We start from the raw sequence: 21,990 nt of genomic DNA on the forward strand, positions 1-21,990 counted from the left end.
CTATTTTAACTGAGTTCAGTAAGTAACTAATGAATTAACTTAATTCATTGAGCAAACTTATTTTAGTTTTTAATTCAAAATTAGATATAAAGCTAATGTTAGCTTAAATGCTATAATTTTGTTGGGATGTTGGGTAAAATTAACTATATCCACTCACTAAGTTTGGTAAGTAACTTAGCAAATTATAAATTAACATAATTCACTCAGTAAGCATATTTTAGTCTTTAATTCAAAATTGATTAAAAGCTAACGTTAGTGGCAATGCTAACCTTTGCATGCAACAAAACAAAAAACGAAATGAAAGTTTTGACAAAACAGTCCTTTTTCCTTACTCTTCACAACCTAATTGTGGTCGTCCATCATATAAAAACCCACATAAAATGACATAAAAAAAAAGTTTAAATGGGTATAGTCATTGTAAAATGAATTCTTATTTATTCTCTTCTAACTCCTACACATTTTTGGATTTTGTACATTTTTTGTAGCTTTGCCTTGGTTTCTAGTACCACTTTGGGATCTTCTCTTTACTTGAGATTAATTTGTTTTGTAAAGTGAGGATTTGGCTCTTCTTTTCTTCGCCTCCACAATATTGCAAAATTAGAGACAGCCTGTCTCAAAGGGATGTGGAAAAATTGGTCCATGTGTTGGTTATTTATAGACTGGACTTTAAAAAATTTTTACCATCAGGAGGTTCAGAGAATTCACTGTAAAGTCCCCAACTGCTCCAAAACACTCCAGCAAGAGCTCTGAAGAAAATCTGCTAGAGATTACACTTCAGTCAGCTTAGCCTTGCTTTATTTGTTTCCTGTAAATTGAAGTTAACATTAGAAATGTTGATCCTTACACAAAGTCAATGTATTACAATATATGCTTGTACAGTAGAGACCAAAATTTTGGAAACAACTGTGTGTCCAAACTTTTGGTCTGTACTGTATGTCTGCTTCTGAATTTGAAGAAAGTTGCAAGAATTCTACTCTCTCATTATTCTGTTTTTTGTTTCATGAAGGTAGGTTTGTTTTCAGATGCTTTATAACATAAAACCATAAACCAGTAATTAATTATGAAACAAGTAACAAATGTTACATCTTGTGAAATGTCCCTTATCAAATTCATGAAACAATACACATCAAATATGTTTATCGATGTTCCACTTACTACTAATTAAAGGCAACTACAAACAGGTAGATTTTAAAGGAACTCATTGTTTCAGCGTCTTTGCAGTTTTCTGGATGTTTGTTCCAAACTTGTGGCACATAGCAACTGAGATCTTGATGGCGACATTAGTCCTTTAATCCTGGAAATGCTCTTCAACTGACAGAAGACCGACTTTGTAATTGTCTTTATCTGTCTCTGACAGTTCAGATCTACACCCAGATTTCAGGCCTGATCACAAGTTTTGTTTACAAAATGGAAAATATTTTGGTAATCCTTGCTGATCTAAAGCAGGAAACCTTTAGAGTAATTTCCTGTCAGGAAGGGAGAAGGAATGGCTATGAGTCTGGTATCTGCTTTCAACTGTAGCTGTTCTGAAGCCAGGCACTGTGTCTACGTTTACTTTTGATAGCGTTCATAGTCAGGGTTTTCCAGAATTACCTCATGCCTGGTACAAAGCAGCCGGCCAAAGAAGATGGCACCCCTTCCAGAAGCAATCAGGAGGTGGATTCCACCAGTGACTGTTGCGTGAACGTATCATTGAAACAACAGCGGACATTTCTGAGATACATTGTGATAAGGCAATGTTTACAGGATGGAAAACAATTACATAGTTATCAAGGTTCTGTGTAAAAACAGACATAAATTAACAAATTACCACCCAGAGATGTTTCAAATTCTTTTGTAAAATTAATCTGTCAAGTTTTATTTTTCAGACGCCTTCAAAATATTAATAAAAAACAAAAGTGTGGAAAGCAGGACTGCAAGGAGAAACGTCTATACTAGCTCAGGTCAAAAAAGGAGAAGGTGCTTGTCAAAATGTTATTGGGACATTTGAGGAATTCCATGTTTTGACTCAGACTAGAAAGGTGTGGCGCCGTTAAACACACAGCTAGCGTCTTCTTCTGGTCATCAGCATGCTGGCCCCTCTCCTGTGGTTCCTGCCATGATATTATCAGAGTATACAGCAAATGACTCTCAGCCTGGATGGTCCAACTAAGTGTCCAGGCTGTGCTGAATCAGCAGATGTCTGTAAGTTGGCACCATGTCTCTGCAGATGTCTGGTAATATGAGAAACGGGCCGGGAATTCAGTTTGAAGCCTCCGACTCTGATGAGGCTGCACAATCAAAGTTGTGAACGAAAAGTTCAGAAAGACAAGAAGAAATTTGGCACTCTTACGGTAAAGTTAATATCTAGACAGGAACTTTATGTAAAGAGGCACGTTAACTACAGCTCTATACCAGCTGTATCGTGTCACAACTGTTTCCTTTTTTTTTTTTTCAAATAGAGCTCAGACCAAAACTGGTGCCAAGTGTATCGATCGGGTGAGATACGAGAGGAGATGAGAGTTTACAAGTCTGGAAAGTTGTAGAATTAGATTTAGCTATCGTCTGGATCTGAACAAATACATCTCATTGTCGTGTTCCATTAATCAATCCATCCATGGAAAATGTTTAGGAACGCTGACTTCTTATGGGGTTTCTCTGTTGTAAATGTTGGGCACAAACAGACACGTTACCTAATCTGTCAGATATGTCGTTATGGATTAAATGACAGTGGAAATACTGCATAAAAATAACTACTTGTGTTTCTGCGCTTTGGTTTTAATGTTTGATTGTCTGGTGTTGTTTTATTACACACATCATATTGCCCTGTTGAGATATTATTGTCATTTCCCCACCCCCTTATTTGTTTTAATGCAAAAATATTTTTTTCAAATAGTGCCTGTTCAGATATACTTCAGTAGCACTTTGTGGTGTATTTTTGTTGCTGTTTTATTATGTACAGTTAAGGCCAAAATTATTCATTCTCATGACAAAATGAAGTTTAGCCTTCATGTTATCTGTCTGTCTGTCTGTCTTGTGGTACATAGCACAAGATATGTCCATCTATATCTATCCATCTATATCTATCAAGATAGATATAGATATCTATCTATCTGTATCTAGCTAGCCAGCTAGATAAACTATCCAAGCTATCTAGAGGTCTTGTGTACTATTCTGATCTCAAATGTCATTATCTGTAAAATGAAAATAATAATTAACAGAAATAAAGACTTGAGTCTGTGCATATTCGATCTATACAATGTATTCCACTTTGTGAGTTGAGTCTCTGATGTAAAGGATGTACACACACACATGCATAGTGTGTATTTCTATATTCAGTAGGGCATTGAATTGACTTCAATTAGTTTTTCAATAATCTGACCCTAACTTAAACTTAGTTCACACTTTACTCCTAAGCCAACCCCAAAACAGCACTTCTTCTTATGATCTTGGGCTTTGAGGCCCATAAGGTGCCGCAGGTCCTCACAAAGTAACCATTTGTTGGAAAAATTGGCCTTACAAGGTGAGAAACACACACATACACGCGCACACAAGCCTAAGCCGAGAGACGCTTGCAACAAAATCCATTCATATTGGATGATTTACTGTATTGTGCTCAGCATCATTGCTTCTGGGAACAGAAGTGCTCAGGCACTTTCACAGAAGGTGTGAAATATCTGGAAATTGGCCGCGTCACTGAGCTACAAAAGCCTTGGAATAGCTTGTAGAGTTTCTTTTTTTCTTTTTTGGTCCCATTGATTTCCAACAAGGGAAGGTAGAAAGTAAGCAACAGAAAGACTCTGCACAGTCTTTATTCAATGTATAAAGACAGAATCTATGTCTACATTTCAGTAGACATATATTTTACAATTCCAGTAACTCAGATTATTACATTAAGGTAAATTCCTGGATGGTCACATCACAAATTTCCACATATGTTTGTTGGTTTCCATGAAACATTTGCTTGTTCGCTATACACTCCTTTTATTGTGAGCCTAAGTTGCTTTAAAAGGGAAATCTAACTCAACGTCTCTGAAATGTACCATATGAAGCCAAAACCAACAACACATCAGCACAAAAACCTCAACTATGAAGAATTTTGATGAGGTTTGATGATTTTGGGGTCTTTGGGGTCATGAGACCCAAGTTATTCTGGAGTAAACCTGAGGTCATCAAGTGTTTCCATACCTGATAATCAGGAAGATTCGACTCGGTTGTAACTTTGTTACATTTTCAGCTGCCGCAGTTCCATTTCACACTGTGTCAAATAAACTCAAACCTTTTGAAAAACCTGTTCACCTCCCTCGCCTGTGGTGGCGCTGCTGCAGCAGGAGCCACTGAGGGGAACAACACGAAAAGCCATGAAGAAGACACTGAGCGCAACGTCCTTCAAAAAATGCAAACGAAAATAGACGGGCTTCAGATTTTAGCGGTTATAGGATTCCTCGTGCCATTGTTGCCCCTTCATTCTATTTACCCAGAATGCCCTGCTGTAGTCGGCTTCCTACATTTTGGAGAAGTTTCCAAAATGTTTCCGGAACACTTTGCATTCGTATTTGCATTTAAAACAACAACAACACAATTCAGCTTAACCGAACTGAGATATGTTTCTAGGTGGACCAGAGTTTCTTAGCTTTCTTTGGTCCTGCATCAGAGGCCAGTTGCTCATTCACACACACCCCAAACGAACTGATGGTCATTAAAACGGACCAAACAACACTGTTGTGAATGCACCCTTAGGCTATTTTGCAAAGAAGATCTTTAGGTACAAAACTGGTAGCGACGAGTTTCACTGTATGCTGCTTTCAAGACTTCCCTCAGTGAAAACCTAATGGTGCCGGTGTCCATATTAGGCAGAAACTAAGAGTGTGGAAAAAAAAAACTGCCCAGCGCAGAGAGTTTAGACAGTTTGAGGTCTGTTCGTCCTTTAAATTGGTGAAGCCGGTCCACTCTCCACGCGCATCCTCGGGGATCAACACATGCACACTCCCAGTATCTCTCCTCCTCCTCCTCCTCCTCCTCCTCCTCTCTCGCTTTCTCTCCCTCTCTCAACACACACATACACACCCCCACATACGGACTCTCTCATATAGGAGGATCCCGGTAGAGAGCCGGAGATTGCACATCCGAGCGAGCACCGAGGCGCACTACTTCTTTAACTTCCTCGCCCTACACTCACACACACACACACCCAACCTCAGCATCAACAGGAACCTGCAAACAAAAAACGGGCCAGCTCCGGCTTCAGCCTCCTCCAGACACCGACACACTGCTCATCATCTGCTTCACTCCGGAAATCCTGCGGATTTTTGTTTTTTCTACCTTCATCTTTCTCTCAGCGGATCAATTAAGACGCGGTGCTGCACGGGAAATTTAAAGCGGCGGTGTGTTTTGGTGTGCTTTGTAGTGTGTGTGTGTGTGTGTGTGGGAGGGTGGGTGCTGCAGTGTTCACCTGCATCCCCGGACTTGGAACGGAGCAACAGCCGCCGCCGGCGCATCAGTGAGGTAAGAGATGCGACCACCTCCGTTTACCCGCATCATCCCTTCACGGTTCAGCTCGGGCGGATGTTTTATTCCTTATTCCTGCAGCGGGGAGTTTTTCTGTTGTTTTTTTTTTTTTCGCGTGAAATGTAATATTGGAATTCAGTTTGATTTCCATGTTTGTCTGAAAGCAAACCGACGCAAACTCTGCGCAGGATTTGGGATCATTTAGGCGAGATAGTTACTTTTTTAAGTGAATTATTGGTTGATGTTTTTTTTTTCTCTCTATTTCCTGTCCTGCCCAGTTTCAGCTCCTCCACACTCACCTTGTCTGTGGGCCCTATGGAAGCCACGGCTGTTACATAAAACTTACATTTATCTTCTGTTCTTCCATCCTCTTCCTCTCTTTCTCTTTGGCCTGAATTGTGAGAAAAAAACTCACAGATATGGTCAAAATTTGCAGGATACACTTATAAAACAAATAGTTAGAATTTAACTCTTTGTGTAATGATTTGTTCAGATTTGATTGAATTTGACTAACCAATTTTTCTAAGAAGTTACGAAAGAGACTCCTAAATCTACTTACTCAACAAATTACATTAATTTTAACGTAATTTGCTCGAATTCTTTAAAAATACTCTAATCTTCTCTAATTGTTTTAGTTTATAATGAGCAAGCAAAAAAAGCTAAATATTACTTTATATTGGAATAATCAAATTGAAGTACAATACATTACAGCAATCCACTAAACAATGAATGTATAAGACTAAATCCAGAACCATCTCCCTAAATATGATATCATTCAAAAATAGCTAATATTTTCTGTTGACTTTAACTGTAAAAAATTTCAACTAGTTGTTTTGTTTGTTGAGTAAACCCTTCCTTAAGTGTAATATTTAAGGGGTTTGTATTGTATGTATTTTGAGGTCCAAATAAAAAAAATAACTGCAAACCTTGTGGATCATCAACACATTTTTAAGAAACAAGGAAGTACCTGTGTGTGTGCGTGTGTTTGTGTGTGTGTGTGCGCGTATGTGTGCACTGAAAAAAAGAGGAAGGCGCTCCAACTAAAAGAAAATTGTCAAATTTATTTACGCTTGTTTAACTTAATAGATTTAAAACGTGACATATTTCCTTGATGAATGTAATTTGATCACTCGTAACAAATTAACTATTATTTTTTAAGTTGGCTTGCCAGTTGTCTTTTTTCAGTGTGTTTAATGGTCCTTTGGGAAACGCCGCTCAGGCTTTTTTATATGTCTGTGAATGCAAAAGAAATATATATTTTACTTAAAAGTTACTAGTTCAGTTTTACAGTGCAACTGCTACAGGTTCATCATAATTTAATGGCTAGAAAAGAGACGCTAAATCCCAGCCGCAGCTGTCTCTCCTCTCAAAGTGAGACAACCCGGAAGTTTGTCAATAAAATTCCTTTGAATTTTGCCGCCTTTCCATGTGTGACTCCAGAAGTAAGGTGTAGTCGCAGTGGCAGAAATGTTGCTTGTATTGCTTAAAATCATGCTTACAAAAAAGATCTGTGTGTCACAGGTGAAACAAGTCAAGACTCATAAGCATTTTTATTAAACTAAGTTATCTGTTTTAACTTTCATGTTAAAAAAAAGAGACCAAGACACAATTGGTTTGTGGTTGAGTCATAAAAACTGTACTGAAATGGTTGTTCTTTAAAACGTTACAAAATAAATTTGAGAACAACTTTTTAAACCTGACAAGTAGGGTTGTAACAATGCCTAAAACGCACAAGACAGGACATGATATTGAGTTCACGAGAACGAGACGATACAGGATGACTTTCTTTTTCTGATTTCTTAAGATCTCTTCAAACCTTAGGACAGCGCCTCAACTTTTCATATTCTGCAGTACAACGTTTACCATTTCCCTGTTGCTATTAATAGGATGCGCTGTGATTGTGATGTATCTCAATGCAACCCTAGTGATGCTTTCTGCCTCTATCAGCATCTGAGCAACTTGCAGTGCTTACATTTGGATCGTGTCTTGTCTGTCTCTCCGTTGCCATTTTATTGTCTCTATTGGAAACTTACAACGATGACAAACAAAAGTCTAAAGAGTTGCTAGTTATAACTCCTACTAAAACGTTAGCAGGCGAAGCCATCCTGACCACAACTAGCCAGTGCTCACAAGACAGCGGTCACCTCAACGAGAAGAATTGTGAGGTTTGCTGACACACAGCTAAACTTCATTAAGTTTATGAAGCACAGCAAATTTAAGTTAATGCTAATTTTAGCTAAATTTGACTGTAGCATTAGCTCTGTCACAAAACTAGCTAAAGCTTGATAAAAACTTAAATTCCTGCTCCAACAAAGAAACCTTCTCAGCCATAAGTTTTATGACAGTTCTGAACTTATACTATGACTATTTATTAATGATACAAACTATAAGTATATCAGACTTGAAATTTCTTTATAGACTATCTATACAGAAAATTACTTTGAGTCATCAGCTAACAAAGTGTAGCTGTCAATGTAATGTCAATCTGGTGGGGACGTGAACATGGTTGGTACTAAACATCCCTTGGCAGGTGGATCCATTTCTTACCAGAAAAACTCAGTTGCAAGGGGACAAACAAGGGTTGAAATAAAAAAGAGCCCATTTTTGAGTACTTGATGCGTATTTTGTCACCATTTGTTAACATTTCCATTTTTCAATAGTTTTGTAACTTTTTGGGATTCAATTTGAAGTTGTAATTTTGTTTCTTTGTTGTAGTCTTCTCACACTTAAAGAAAATCTGATTCTTGTTTCACTTTATTACTACATTGAAGGTGTACAGGGTCTATTTGAAGTTGTTTTGATCCACCATAAGTATTTAATGTCCTTATGAAAGTTTTATTACACCGTAGGCATTTAGGGTCCTTTGGAAGATGCGTTGTTATTTAGTTGGGGTTTCAGGTTCTTCTGAAAATGTTCATTTACCTTGTAGACACTCAGGGTTCTCATACAGGTTTTGTTACATTGCAGGCAGAATCTTTTAATAGTAGTATTTGTAGCAGGTAATATTTTTTGTGAATTATTTTGTCTTTGTTAGTGTTGTTTTATAGCACTTTTTATTTAGCTAGCATCGTTACATGGTTGTTTAGTTTTACTGAAGCTCTTTTGTTGTCCATGGTTCTTTCTACTTAAGATATGGTTGTTCTACGTTTTAACATGCTTTGTCTTTTTGCTACCGTTTTCTGTCATCATCACTATCTTACATTTGTGTTCATTCGATTGATTTTTTTCTTAGCTAGCCGCATTGACAGACTCTTAGTCTGCTATCCCCTGCGTGTGTACTGGGACCTAGCATACACACATAATTCCATCCAGGCTAATTCCATATTGATTAGACTCTATTGACTGGATATGTCTGAATGCAGACTGGTTGTGATGTCATCTGTTTTGGTTTTCAGGCGCTCGGTTCTCACCGAAGAGCTGAATAGATGAGCTGGCTTTAAAAGCTCAAACACCGTTTCTAAGCGTCAAGAAGTTTTAGCCCTTCAAATCATCTCCTTGCCAGTTTAATGAAGAGAAACATCGTCTTTCTTTCTCCACTTTCACTCTCCGCTGGTCAGAAGAGCTCTGTCTCTTCCTTTCTATTTTTAGCCTCTATTTACAATGCAGTAGCTATAGAAGCAAGAATATCTGCTCACTCTGATCCAGTCTTGTGTCTCTTACATCTTATTATTCTTCCTTATTCTTTATTTTATCTTCCCTTCTTCACTCAGACTCTAGCGTTTTTCTGCTTCTTCCACTTTTGGTTCCCTTGTTCATCCTCAGAGAACATGTTAAGCACTGGCAATGCACACACCCACCGCTTCACACACACACACACACACACACACGCACACCTGCACACATGCAGTAAAAGGGAGTGCTGGAAAGATGGGAGAGTAGAGGGGAATAAAGGTTAATCTCTGGATGCTCTGACCCAAATTACTATCTGACCTACATATCACCCCCAAAACAACCACCCCACTGTGCCCTCCTGTCTGACACCCAAATTCAGATTGTTGTTTTTAAAGCAACACATGCGCTAATACAGACACAAGCTATACCACTCTTAAACCAATCAAAAAACAGGTCTAAGAGACCAAAAAGAGGAGGTTTATTAAAGAAAATGTAACTAACTAATGAAAAGTCCAAGTTAAAGTTGCGCTTCAGGTATTCACTTGGTTTCTGTGACTGCTGAGATCTTGCACACAGGCTCATATTTATAGCACTTATTTTGGTCTGATTGATTCACAGGTGTAAAATTTCACACTACAGTCCAATATTTAGTAACATTGCACCAATCTGCAAACTACTTACGTATTGTTTTTAAACCTTCTTGTATGATGTATTTGTCTCATACTCATGAAGTCCGGACCTCCTTTAGGGATGACATTATTTATCTCCTTTATGCCTCACTGCCTAGTAAATGTTGGAGGCCTAAGGAACCCTGTGCAATCGAATTTTCCCCAAAAAATTCTAGATATTTTAAAAGTAAGTGTGCATGGATAAATTCTCAGGTGATTGGATTGTGAAGATTTTCAGCTCAATTGTTATATTGGGGAAAATTACTGCAATATCATGTAGTGAATAGTATCCATGGCTTCTGTCAAAATGTGCGGTGAAGCATCTTTCATGTTAATACTCTGTATAGAACGGCATTTTGTTATTATCCATCTATGTCCATAGGCTAAGCCACATTTTCTACATCCGATTATCAGAAAGACTTTTTGAGTGATGCTCTTTGGTGAACTCAATCTGTTCTTTGACACATTTATGGCTTCATCCTCCAATCATCCATCTTATTTCTGTGACTTGTGTGTACGCGCCTTTGTGGGGCTTCAACAAAAAGATGCTTTTCTAATACACATGTAAAATCGACCTCCTCCTGGCAACCTTCCCAGTTCTGTTCCCTTTCAACTGGATGCTAGACTCATAAGCCTTTCATATACACAACTTCCATCAAAGAGCAGGAGTGGGTGCTAGATCACTGCCATGTTTACTTATGGTCTGACATGAGATGATTCACATTTTTATACAAGCTAGGCTTATAGATTGCGTTGAATGTGTCACACCGTTGGCACAATTGAGCTTGGTGCCAGAGGACCACTTTGAAGAAGTGTGGTTATAACTAGTCCGGCCAGGGGAATCAGGTTTTCCACCGTAGCAGTTACACTACTTGTTCCTTCTTGGCTCTGTTAAAGAACAGGTATAAATTTCCACAGCCAGATAATAAGTTTTGTGCTACACCATCGTATCAGAAGCTGCGTTTCCACGGACCATAAAATTGTGCAACGAAAACTCGCCAATTTGGCAAAAATCTTAATTTTTTCAATGAAAATTTTTTCCACTAAGATGAGGAGATTTTTGTGGCAGTTGTTGATCGAAATGTGACTTTCTGACCTGCAGGTAACAAACATACCGTCGTCCGATTCTTGTTGTCAGTCGATTCTTCGGACGCCTCCAATCCTTTCTTCATCTGGGAAAATAGGAAGCAAAGATTTTGAAGTGTATTAGTATTGGACTGGATATTCCCAGATGGTATCACAGGCGTTTAACTTCAGCACAGTTGGAAAACGTTTGAAGAGGACAGTTTGCTGATAAGATTAGGGTATTTCCTATTATTGATCATCTTTTTAAACCCCACAACTGAAAACTTTCGACCGTTCCACAAAGACGTCTTTAAACAAATCTTACACTGACTTTATGAAGTCGCCAGTGACGGTCATCATTACAAGCTACTGGCTGGACCTCACTGAAAGAAAAGGTGGAGGGGCTACTAATGCATAGATTAATGGATTAAGTGTTTCAAATGTGTGTAAATGCACAGAGAGCACTTAGCGAGAGGGCATTTGTTGAAGACAGCAGGAGACAGTCGGACATCAGAAATCTGAGTGCAGTGAAAGGTACAAAGTGAGTCTGCAGCTGAAAGGAAAGCTGAATCGACTGATTATTTGGTCTTCAGCTTTACAGCGTATGACAACACTAAACCAATGGCCCAACAACAATCTTTCCTTTATTAACATTGTGTTGTGTTTGCGATAGGTCAGAACATTAATTTAGGCAGATTTACATGGCTGAGTATTCAGTAACTCGGCAAGTAATCTGAGACGGCAAGGGAGAAAGGACAATAGAAAAGCAAAGGGAGGATTATATTATATACAGATGGATGAGAATGAAAGAGACAACACTGTTTAGATACGACGTCTTTAGAATTTCATATTCTTGTTTAGTGATCAAAAATTCAAACACACCAACACATTAACTTTGTAAAATTTAAGGTTTTCTGGTGTCCAACTTGTTATTTTCCATTTTTATTACTTGGTTACTTTTTCTTGCATTTTCAATACCTAGAAAGTCCGGTCTGTTTGGGTGTATAATCGATGCAGACCAAATAAGCAAACGTCTGGTCCGCATAAAAACCTAGGTCTCGCTCGGCTTATTTCTAGTGCGGTTCAAAAACATATGTTAACACCAAGCGGACCAGAGAACGCTCCAAAAGCAGGAAGTGGACCGTGGTGCACGGCATTCTGGGGAATACAACAAAACAAACGAATGAGTTTAGCGCTAGCAGGAGAAATGGCTTGTGGTCTTTTGCCAAAGACAAAATATAAATCCTACAACTGCTAAAATCTGACACTACTCCTTTATTATTCACATTTTGTGAAGAGGGAAGTGGTGCTCACTGTCTTCTTCAGAGCTCTTTCTGTTGTTTGTTTCCTTTTGTGATTCTTGGTGCAGCACCACCACAAGCGAGTGGCTGGACAAACTTTTCAAAGGGTTTAGTTTGTTTGACACAGTGCAGTGTGAACATGAACCTCAACAGCTGAAAATGTAACAAATGCTGCCATTTAAGTCCCCCAGTCAAACTGGACCGGACTACCGGACTGTCGGGCATAAAAACACTCCTAATGTGCACATTGTTAACCTGGGACTACTAACAAGTCGGTTTTAGGTTTAGGCCTCGTTTACACCAAACTGCTCTTCAATTGAACTGTAACGTTTTTGCTTGTTTACACGACACCATTAACCGGAGTCTCTCACACAGGCTCCTTTTGAAACCAGGACTCAAGTAAAACGTTTTTGTAACGCCCCTCGCTTACGTGTGAAGTACTCCGCAGGCGGGAAAATGCACATGCGCAAGAACGCATGGCTCTAGAGTTCAGTCTTGTACTGGGAGATAATGACAAAAACAATACGCCATGTTGTGCTTCTGAACCTGTTCAGTTCAGCACAACTTCTGATGTGTGACATGAGCATTTCTGTCATGGCAGAGGGAGACGGTCAGTGTTTACAATGAGGTGGAAGCTCAGGGTCACAAGCGCATGCGCATTCAATGGTATGCTAAAATCACAGTGCCCTCTGGTGGCCTGACATGACAACTCATCCAAGGTGTCTAAGTGCCGCCATCTGAATGTGGAACTTTTTCCTAGTCAGCATCTGAAACCACAGGAAGTTTCCAGTCTGGTGTAAACCTCGCCTCAGAATCTACTGTGCTTTCAGTGACAGGAACACAACCTGCAACACAGCTAGAAATGTAGCAGAGAATAGAAAAAAAGAGAGCTCTTTAGATACATAATAAATGATAAATATTTGCGAGTAAGGAAATAGGAGGTAAAGTGCTAACAGAGGTATGAAAGAGAAAATGATCGATGGAGTCAGACAAAAGAAAACATCCAGTCCTGCTGCCGTCTCCAGAGGATGCAGCTGAAATCTGATCTAAGGCAGGAAGTGGCCATCACTCTACCTCCCTGTCTAGAAGGAAACACACGCATCACGCTGTAATATTGCACCTGATGTTTCCCTCTTATTAACTAAAGGACACACGCGACTGGCCTATTAATTAACTGCTGTTTTAATCTCTTTTACTCGCGCTCCAGCGTCTGTTGAAACCACTTTTTTTTTTCCCTCTTTAATTGGATTTTACAACAATGTGCAAGAAAAGGGATCATCATTCTCTTTTAGGTAATAAGTAGTCACTCTTTCGTTTTATAGAACAGGAGTCACAGGTATAGCTCTGGGCTGTTTGCAGCATTTGACAGTGACAATAAAAGTTTTTATGTAGAGCAAATGAAAATAAGAATAATGGGAGAAAATCCATGGATTTGTAGGGGGAAAAAAAGCACTCAGCACATTTGTAAATATGCCAAGCAGTCTGCACTTTATCATCTTTCTGGTGATGGCTCAGCGTTTTAGAGGTGAGGCTCTGCTAAAAATTGATAAGCCGGTAACATCTTACCAGACAACTCTTTATGTTTTTATTTGGTATTGAACCAGACTAGAGGCCTAAACTGACAGACGTTCAAAACAATTTCAATATTGATTTATTGTTGTTATGAATACTAATTAGTGATGTTTAAAAGAAACTGTCCTTATTGTCGGGATTGATGTTTTTACTATTTTCTTCACAGTTTATTCAATGAGAGTATTAATAAATATAAATACATTTGATGCAAATCTTCCTTATATGTCAAGAAGAAAAATATTCCAAACTTTATGTTCTATATTTGTGTTTATGAATGCTGTGCCACCCACACAGTTACCTAAAAAGATGTAATAAATAGTTCTTACAATCATTTTTATCGTTATCACAATACTACCAGGAAATATCGTGATAAAACGTTTTAAGTCCATGACGCCCACCCCAAGTTTAAAATGAGAAAATGGAGCAGTGTTGAAACCATAAATGTTTAAAACCAGTCATGCTGACTTTCTGTTACTGGAAGGAAGTTTATATTTTCTTATCAGATTTTTTTTTTATTGGGTTTTTTTAGTTCTTTTCCATCCGGATTAAGAGGGAATACGTTGGAAGAGATAATGATGTGGCTGCTGAAGGTGTTCAGCACTTGACTCCCACTCGGAGGTTTGGGGTTTGAGTCCCGCTGGAGACGTTCTATTTTTAGGTTTTGCCTATGCTGGAGGTTTTTTTTTTGTGGGAGGAGCTAAGCGGACAGCAGGACATTTACCCTCCACATTTTGTGTTGCTTTTGTCTTTACCAGAGTTCTTCCTCAGCTTTAACCTGGACTCAAATGAATAATAAAAACAATGAATTTAAAGATGAAAAACATTAACAATGGAAGTTTTTTTTAATCACACTTCCCATTCAGTGAAATAAGAGAGTAAATTTAAAGCTGCCTTGTTCTGCCTCTGCATTCAAGGGCTAAAAAGTCTCTTTTTTTTTTCTTTGTTGAAGCATCTCAGCTTTTAGTGCATATGAGATCCCCTATCATCTGAAGCTCACACAGATATGGATGTGCATACTGTTACACAAGTAGAAGGAGAAAGACAAGAGGGGCAGAGTGTTACTGGGACGGTTTAATGGCTACAGAATGTGGGTGTGGAGTGAGAACTGAAGTCAGAAAAAAAAACAGCGGAAGAGGATGAAGGCTAGATTATTGTGAGGCGATAACCACAGCCATGTTTGGTAGTCTGGGGTTTTCTATCATGCTGTTCATATTTGTTTTATTAGTTTTTGATGTTCAGAGCCATGTATTTTATAATCTGAAAACGGAGATATTATATATTTTCCAGGCACACAGCTTCATTTCATAGCACAATAGAGTAACTATGTTACCTCCAGTTGTTATAAAAATCCAGTACATATCAAAAATAACAAAATTCAGTTTTTAAATTATCCATCCATCCATTTTCTGAACACCCTTCGTCCCTAATGGTGTCGGGAGGGTTGCTAGTGCCCACCTCCAGCTGCGTCCCGGGCGAGAGGCAGGGTTCACCCTGGACAGATTGTCAGTCTGTCGCAGGGCAAGTTTTTAAATTATGTCAATTGATTTAAGTTATCAAAAGAGACATCATTCAACATCATTCAATATCATTCTGTACCATACCATACCACGTTGTGCTGCGCTACGCACCATATCTCTTTACTAGTAACTTGAGTTGAAATGTAGACAACAATTATTGGCCTACATGTCATTGTTTGTATGCTGACTTGATGCCTGCAATCAGTTTATACTTTACTGACATCAAAATGTGAAAGAAAAAATTGTCTATTAAAGAATCAAATGTAGCCACCGGATGTTCTGTTTGCCTTTCACACGTGTTTCTTGCCTCAGTAATGTCTCCAGTCTCAGTGGATGTAAAGGTGAGAGGAAGGTTCGGTCACACACGGACGTCCATGGGAATTGGGACAATGCAAAAGTACATGCTGTTCTTTTTCTTCTTTCTGGCAGGAAAATCTAAATGTTTTCCAGTTTCTCTCTCTACGTCTTCCACTAATCTGCTTTACCATGATTAATGCTGACAGAAAGAAATTAAAAGTGTTTCTACCTCTGAAAAAGAAATGAACATTTTGACAAGATTACTAAAAGAAATGGATTTTATTTTCCAGGTTTTAGAGGATACAAATACATCCTGTGAGGTAGTAGGTGTAACTGCTCAGCAGCAAGCCAGTTGTTCTTTGTTGTGATCTTGCCACAGGGCACTGATGTATGGAGTCGGCTTTCTGTTTGAACAGTGTGCTATATAAATATAACTCTGGTCTCATCTCTATATGTGCAGATAGAACAACCCTATATCAAGCTGCAGCCATGGATGAAATGGACCTGCCCCAGATGAAGAAGGAGGTGGAGAGCCTCAAATACCAGCTGGCCTTCAAACGAGAGAAATCCTCCAAAACGGTCACCGAGTGAGTATATAGGTCTCAGCTGCAAACCCTTACAGAGAAATGTCTGTAAGGTCTGACTGCACCGTACTGTATTCATACTTGTACACAATACCATATCATGCCACACCATGTTATACCATACTGCACCACACCATAATATGCCATAGCATACCATCATATCATACCACACCATATTATACCGCACCATACCGTACAATACAATACAATACCATACCATGATGCACCATACCATACCTTAACATTTTGGGAATAAAAAAGAAATTATTATTTTTTTTTCTTCAAAGTTTGGTCAAGTGGATTGAGGACGGTGTTCCCGAGGATCCCTTTCTAAACCCAGAGCTGATGAAGAACAACCCATGGGTGGAGAAAGGCAAATGCATCCTCCTCTAGGGAGAAGAAGCATACATCCTCCCAGGACCACCCACGTCAACAGTAACCCTACAGATGACCCCTGAAGCCGACCCGGACTGTGAGGGCAGTGGCCGGACAGCGCCCAATGTGCCCTCACCATAAATGTACTACAGCTGTTACCCCCCAACTCACCCTAGACACATGCACACACAACCACAAGGGCACAGAAACACTCACTGACATTCGCACACATCATCGCTCTAAACCTTGTCTGACTCTTTCTCTGCAAGTTTATTCCTTGCCACGGCAATCTAGCATTACTATGATATGAGAGCAACAATCATTACTTGTACTGCACTGGTTTGTATGAATATACTGTTTGATTATTTATTTATTCTACTGCCAATTGCAATCTTGTTTTTCTTTAAGTCCCACTTTAATGCGTTAGTGATGTATAATACAATGTTGAATCACATTCTCACTGCCAGACTGACCGTAGGTGGAAGAAATGTAACACTTTCATTATCATTTAAAACATTGTCATATTTGCTTACATTTAACTAAAATGAGAGATTCCCCAAGTAAGAGATTAGCAAAAGAAAAAGAACTTACTAAAACAGAATTCACCAATAATAATGCTTAACAGTGAGTAAGTAACTCTTTCAATACAAACATTTGCTTTTACTGTGTAAGTGACATAGATTGACATAAAAATACCGATGTTAAGAATAGCAGAGAAAGATTTTGTAAATCTTAACAGCTTAGCTAAACGTTATCTGTTATCAAACAGTTCAATTTAGGTTCAATCAGTGCTTACAAAACAGTCTGCAGAATGGAGCATGCAAGTGGAGATGTTGAAGGACCCTTTTTAAAGTTTGGAATAAAAAAAAGTCTTTTTGAGTATCGTTGATGATGAACTGGTAGCCCACTTTGTGCAGATTGCTTTCCAAGCAAGACCAACAAATTAGCCATTATAATGGGTTTTTATAATGCTACAGCTTCAGTTTCTTCTCCCAATGCCACCATAAAATTCAATTGCAAGCTAGGCATTGAAACCATGAGCTATCTGCATGAGCTGTCCTTTAAAATACTAACACCTATTAGTATGGTATTGGTAATTAAACCTTTCACTAGATTTGTAAAATTTGTTTGGTTAATTGTTTTTGAGACACTCTTGCTGTCTTTCCAGACTGATGGATGTTAGCAACATTATGTTTTGCTTTTTGAGATCTTTTAGCCTACTTCATGTTGTCAGAAAGGCACTACTCAAGTGATTTCTTAATGCTACAGATCTGGCAGTCATCACGCCTAGGGCTGAAATAAAGAAAAAAAAAAAAATCTACTTCAAAAAATATCTGTAGAGGTGCAGTGTGAGTTTTCAGTATAAAAGCTAACTTAATAATTTATTAGCTGTCCAGTCCTTACAAAGTGTAACAGCCAAGCATACTGAAATACAACAAAATGTCTCTGGGTTTAACTCTGCCAGAGACATTTTGTTGACTTTCTGTTCTGGGTTTAAAGTTAGCGTAGCATAAACATGGAAGTCATTAAATATGGCTTATTTAAAGAACAACAACCAAAAAAAAAAATGAACTTTTGGACAAGTGAAATACAATTAAAAAAAATAAATAAATCACCCCCCCACGAATTGTAAAAAGACATTTTGTCATAGCATTATATTTAAACACCTCACACTATAATAGTAGCACCTTTGCTGCAGCACACAGAGTAAATGGTCACCAAATTATTCACCTGCCACACTGAAAAACACAAAGAGAGCAAAAGGAGTCAAAATGATTGGTAGTAGCTGTAGCTGTACAGTACTGTACAGTACCAGTAGCTGCCTGGACTGGGGCAGAGGGTGAATAATCCACTGCTTTGGGCTACAAAACACTTTCACAATTAGTTAGGCCCATGAGCTGCCCAAAATCTATTTCATAAGCATAATGAAAACATTTGTCTTAGAGGATATCATATAACAACACAACAATCGATGTAAATGTAGCTAGCAGCCTGCTGCTTGCTAAGTGTGCTGCTACAGGTCCAAGTAGCTAATGTTGCCCTGTGGTGTAAAAATCTGACTTTTGCCCTATGAAACTGTTCAACAAGAAGTCTCTTAAACGACCACTTTAGTTGTAACACTCTCCTATTGAATGTGGCTACTACAGCTGTGAGTATACTTAGCGACGTTTGTGCAGACTATGCTAGCACCCGAGCTGCTTCCGAATCTAGCTTCCTGTTATGTATGACTGCTGCCCTTTTCAGATAAAAAACAAACTTCATTTCAAGGACAATCATCATATTGAAATTTAGCTTGAATGTCATGACGCCGGTAGTTCTCCAAGCGTAGTCATAGCAAAGTGAAACTCTGGGTCTCTGGGGCGGGTTTAGGTTTCTGCTCCCTCTCATCCTGAACCACAGCCCCTAAAGACCACGCACAACCGTGGAGACCAACACAAGAAACCTTTCACATGCATCCCTCCTCACATGTATAGACGGACCCCTTTAACTTATTAACTTATTTATTTATTTATTGAAGAGAACTTTCCCTAACCTTAAGCTTTTTTATATAGTCGCAACCTTTCCTCTTTATGTCCTCCTCCTCCAAAAAAAAAAACGGATAAAAAAATTAAAGAAAATCATTACAAAAAAAAAAAAAGCTCCACCTTGCCAGATCACCATCTACGACTGCCTTGTACACAGTTTCCTTAAAACGAGAATGTAAATATGTGGCATGAGGTTCCGACATCACTGCTGACCTCAGAGGTGGCCTGTGAGTGCATGTGACTGCAATCTTATGTTTATGTGTGCATACTTTCAGAAACAAATCTGGACAAGAGGCTCCCATGTGGGCTGCGGAGCGCAAATGCAGCTGCATCACACACGGGCGCTCACATGGGGGGGCTGAACAGATCAGCAACAACATACACTCTCACACACTCACGCACACACGCATGCACGCTACTCAGTGAGAATGTGTACCAAGGGAAGCTTGGCAAGGACAACGGAGTCTGGACGCGACTTGGGACAGCAGAGCTTCACATCTTCTATGTACTGTATTAAATCCGATTCAGTTTGTGTTTCAGCGGCTGCTCCCGGGAGTTGTACTCTACTTCCAATTGAGTTTGAATTATGTTTAAATTTCTTTTATTTTTTTTTGGTATGAAGAGTTGCTAAGTAAGTTTAGTCTACACACGGGCTGTGAAAGCATGTTTTACAGTCCAAAAATTTGTTAGCTGTACCAACAAAACTTAAAAATACCAGTTGAGTTCAAAGTGACGGCCCTACACAATGCAAGCAATGTCAAAACATAAGGACAAAAAAAAAATGCTGTATTTGTTATTCCACAAAAAGTATCAGAAAAGGAATGTTTAAGTACTCCAAGGAATTTCCTTTTCTGTAAAATGATCCCTATGCAATAAATGGGCCAACACTTACCGCGTTTCCGTCAATGTTTTTTTTATTTATTCTCATTTTAAAATATCTTGTATGACTGAAACAGCAAAATTCAAAATAACTTACTCAATTTCACAAAAAATGTTTTTACGCTCGCTCGAGGCGGGTTTTTTTTAACTTCGTCTTCAAAAAAGAGACAATGGGCTGAAGGGAAGACAAAAAAACATTTGCTGATGCGTTCTGATGTAGCGAACTTTTACCTCACGTGACTGATCATTTGTTTCTGCTGTTGGCGTTTGCAGTTATTTCTCCTGACATCATGTAACATCACAGATACTGGGTGACATGACAGAACGTTTACAACTTGGCCAATAGCCACACATTCCTGAAAACCTCTCTTTATTTTTCTGGGACACGTGCTCCATTCTAGTTCACAACCTCTACAACCATGTGTAGCGTCAATATCTAACAAAGTCACGTTTTGCGTAGCCTGGTTGATTCGCTCCAAACCGATAGTAAGAAGAACGCTTAATTTGCATTTTCTTTTTTGCGACATTTTAAAAAGTTGGCTCAAAATTCATCTGATAATTGAACGGAAACACAGCTACTGTCTTTAACTCCTAGACCTAAATAGACTAACTCTGCATGGACCTTTGTAATCTCTTTAGCGCGTCATTTCTTTCAACAGTGCTATTTGCTTCTTCATCCTTAAATAAATGCTGCCTCTTTGACGCCATGTTTTCCCTCACACAACTAACGACCTCAGTAGTTGAACTCCACACAGCTATTGTTCAAACGGACCTCTTTCAATGATTCTATTGCACTGAGCCGGCAGCGTGGCTGTTGGGTCTGTTGGTTTCTGCTACTATACAACACCTGCTAGTAAACAATTGGTAATGTGGAATAGTTTGTGAATCAGTAGTCCAGTGAAAGCAGTCATTGGACCAGTGATTGGAGTAGAAGTGCAATCTCACTTCTACTCGCAATCTCAAGTAGAAGTGAGATTAAACCGCAATCTCAACAAAGATCTTGAACAATGTTCCTACTATGGAAGAGCTTCCATTGACTTTCGATTTGCTTCTGGGTTGTAGCCATTGTACCATCCAGCTGAGTCCCTCCGATTATTGTCTTCAATTCTGTAATTTAAAATAACTTTAACATTTAAAGGACTAAAACGTGCTTATTCCTAATGGGATCACTTGGAAAAGCACCAGATTGTCTGGACTAAACCTACAAAAGACGTACATGAGAGGACTCCTGCCTCTGCCTGTCCCATGTCTGTTTCACGTCCTGCTTCTGTAGCTTTACTTGTTTGGTTTGTTTCTCGATGATCTGAACTTGGATGTGGATGTCTAATATTACAACATTACGACTGTATAAGACCTTGTCTAGATATTTAGCAACATATTCTGTGTGGGAGTGCTTTGGAAAAATTATGCATCAGATCAAAAAGTCCTAGTATAAGAATGACAATGAGCAATAAATTATAGACCGTTTTTTTATTGAATGTTTTACAAAAACATTTACCTTACTGAATAAAGTAGAAGATTTTTAGACAATCTGGTTGTCCTGGGTGTTTTTTTTTATGCTTTGGCGCAATAAGATCCTCTGTCGCACTAGAGATCCGCCCGCTGACGCAGAGATGGCCTCCAAAGACAAAGTCTAGAAACTGAGGCAGGATATTTTAAAGACTTGTTTTCATCTTTCAGCTGGACAAAAGCTTTAAACGTTCAATCAGCGTAACAATGGATCAGTTTAAATCAGGGATGCACGATGTATCGGCATCAACATCGGTATCGGACGATGTTAGTCATTTTTTAACATATCAGTATCCTTCTGATAAGTTCATACCGGTCGATATGAACATGGTGGTCATGAACTAATGTAGGTGATGTGGTTGCTTTTACAGTGTCAAAATTGTAGAAAAATATAGAATATCAGTAAATATCGGTTATCGGCCAAAACAGCAGTAATAATATCAGACATCAATATTGGGTAAAATTTTCATATTAGTGCATCCTTAGATAAGTGCCTATCCGTGTGACGGAATGGCCCAGTCAAAGTCCAAAACCAACTGAGGATTTGTGGCAAGACTTGAAAATTGATGCTGGCAGATGTTCTCCACCCAGTTCGACAC

At 38.8% G+C, this 21,990-nt stretch overlaps 1 protein-coding gene across 2 annotated transcripts; it reads left to right on the forward strand.

The window, feature by feature from the left end:
• The first annotated feature begins 5,013 nt into the window (after positions 1-5,013).
• Positions 5,014-21,412, forward strand: gng13b (guanine nucleotide binding protein (G protein), gamma 13b). Of its 2 annotated transcripts, XM_044099317.1 has the most exons (3): positions 5,014-5,484; positions 15,980-16,106; positions 16,391-19,060. In XM_044099317.1, exons 2-3 carry the CDS (start codon positions 16,009-16,011, stop codon positions 16,494-16,496), a joined length of 204 nt encoding a protein of 67 aa, XP_043955252.1. In that variant the 5' UTR covers positions 5,014-5,484; positions 15,980-16,008; the 3' UTR covers positions 16,497-19,060. The 2 variants fall into 2 exon arrangements, with proteins under 2 accessions (XP_043955252.1, XP_043955253.1); XM_044099318.1 differs by lacking the exon at positions 5,014-5,484 and having other exon boundaries at positions 16,391-21,412.
• The last annotated feature ends 578 nt before the right edge of the window (positions 21,413-21,990 follow it).

Source organism: Gambusia affinis, linkage group LG19 (genome assembly GCF_019740435.1).
Source record: "Gambusia affinis linkage group LG19, SWU_Gaff_1.0, whole genome shotgun sequence".
Classification (NCBI taxonomy): Eukaryota; Metazoa; Chordata; class Actinopteri; order Cyprinodontiformes; family Poeciliidae; genus Gambusia; species Gambusia affinis.

Bases quoted from the DNA above. Each gene is read 5' to 3' on its own strand.
- gng13b (XM_044099317.1), top strand. From the start codon at position 16,009: ATGGATGAAATGGACCTGCCCCAGATGAAGAAGGAGGTGGAGAGCCTC. The intron at 16,107-16,390 runs GTGAGTATATAG...TTTTCTTCAAAG, and splicing joins TCCTCCAAAACGGTCACCGA to TTTGGTCAAGTGGATTGAGG.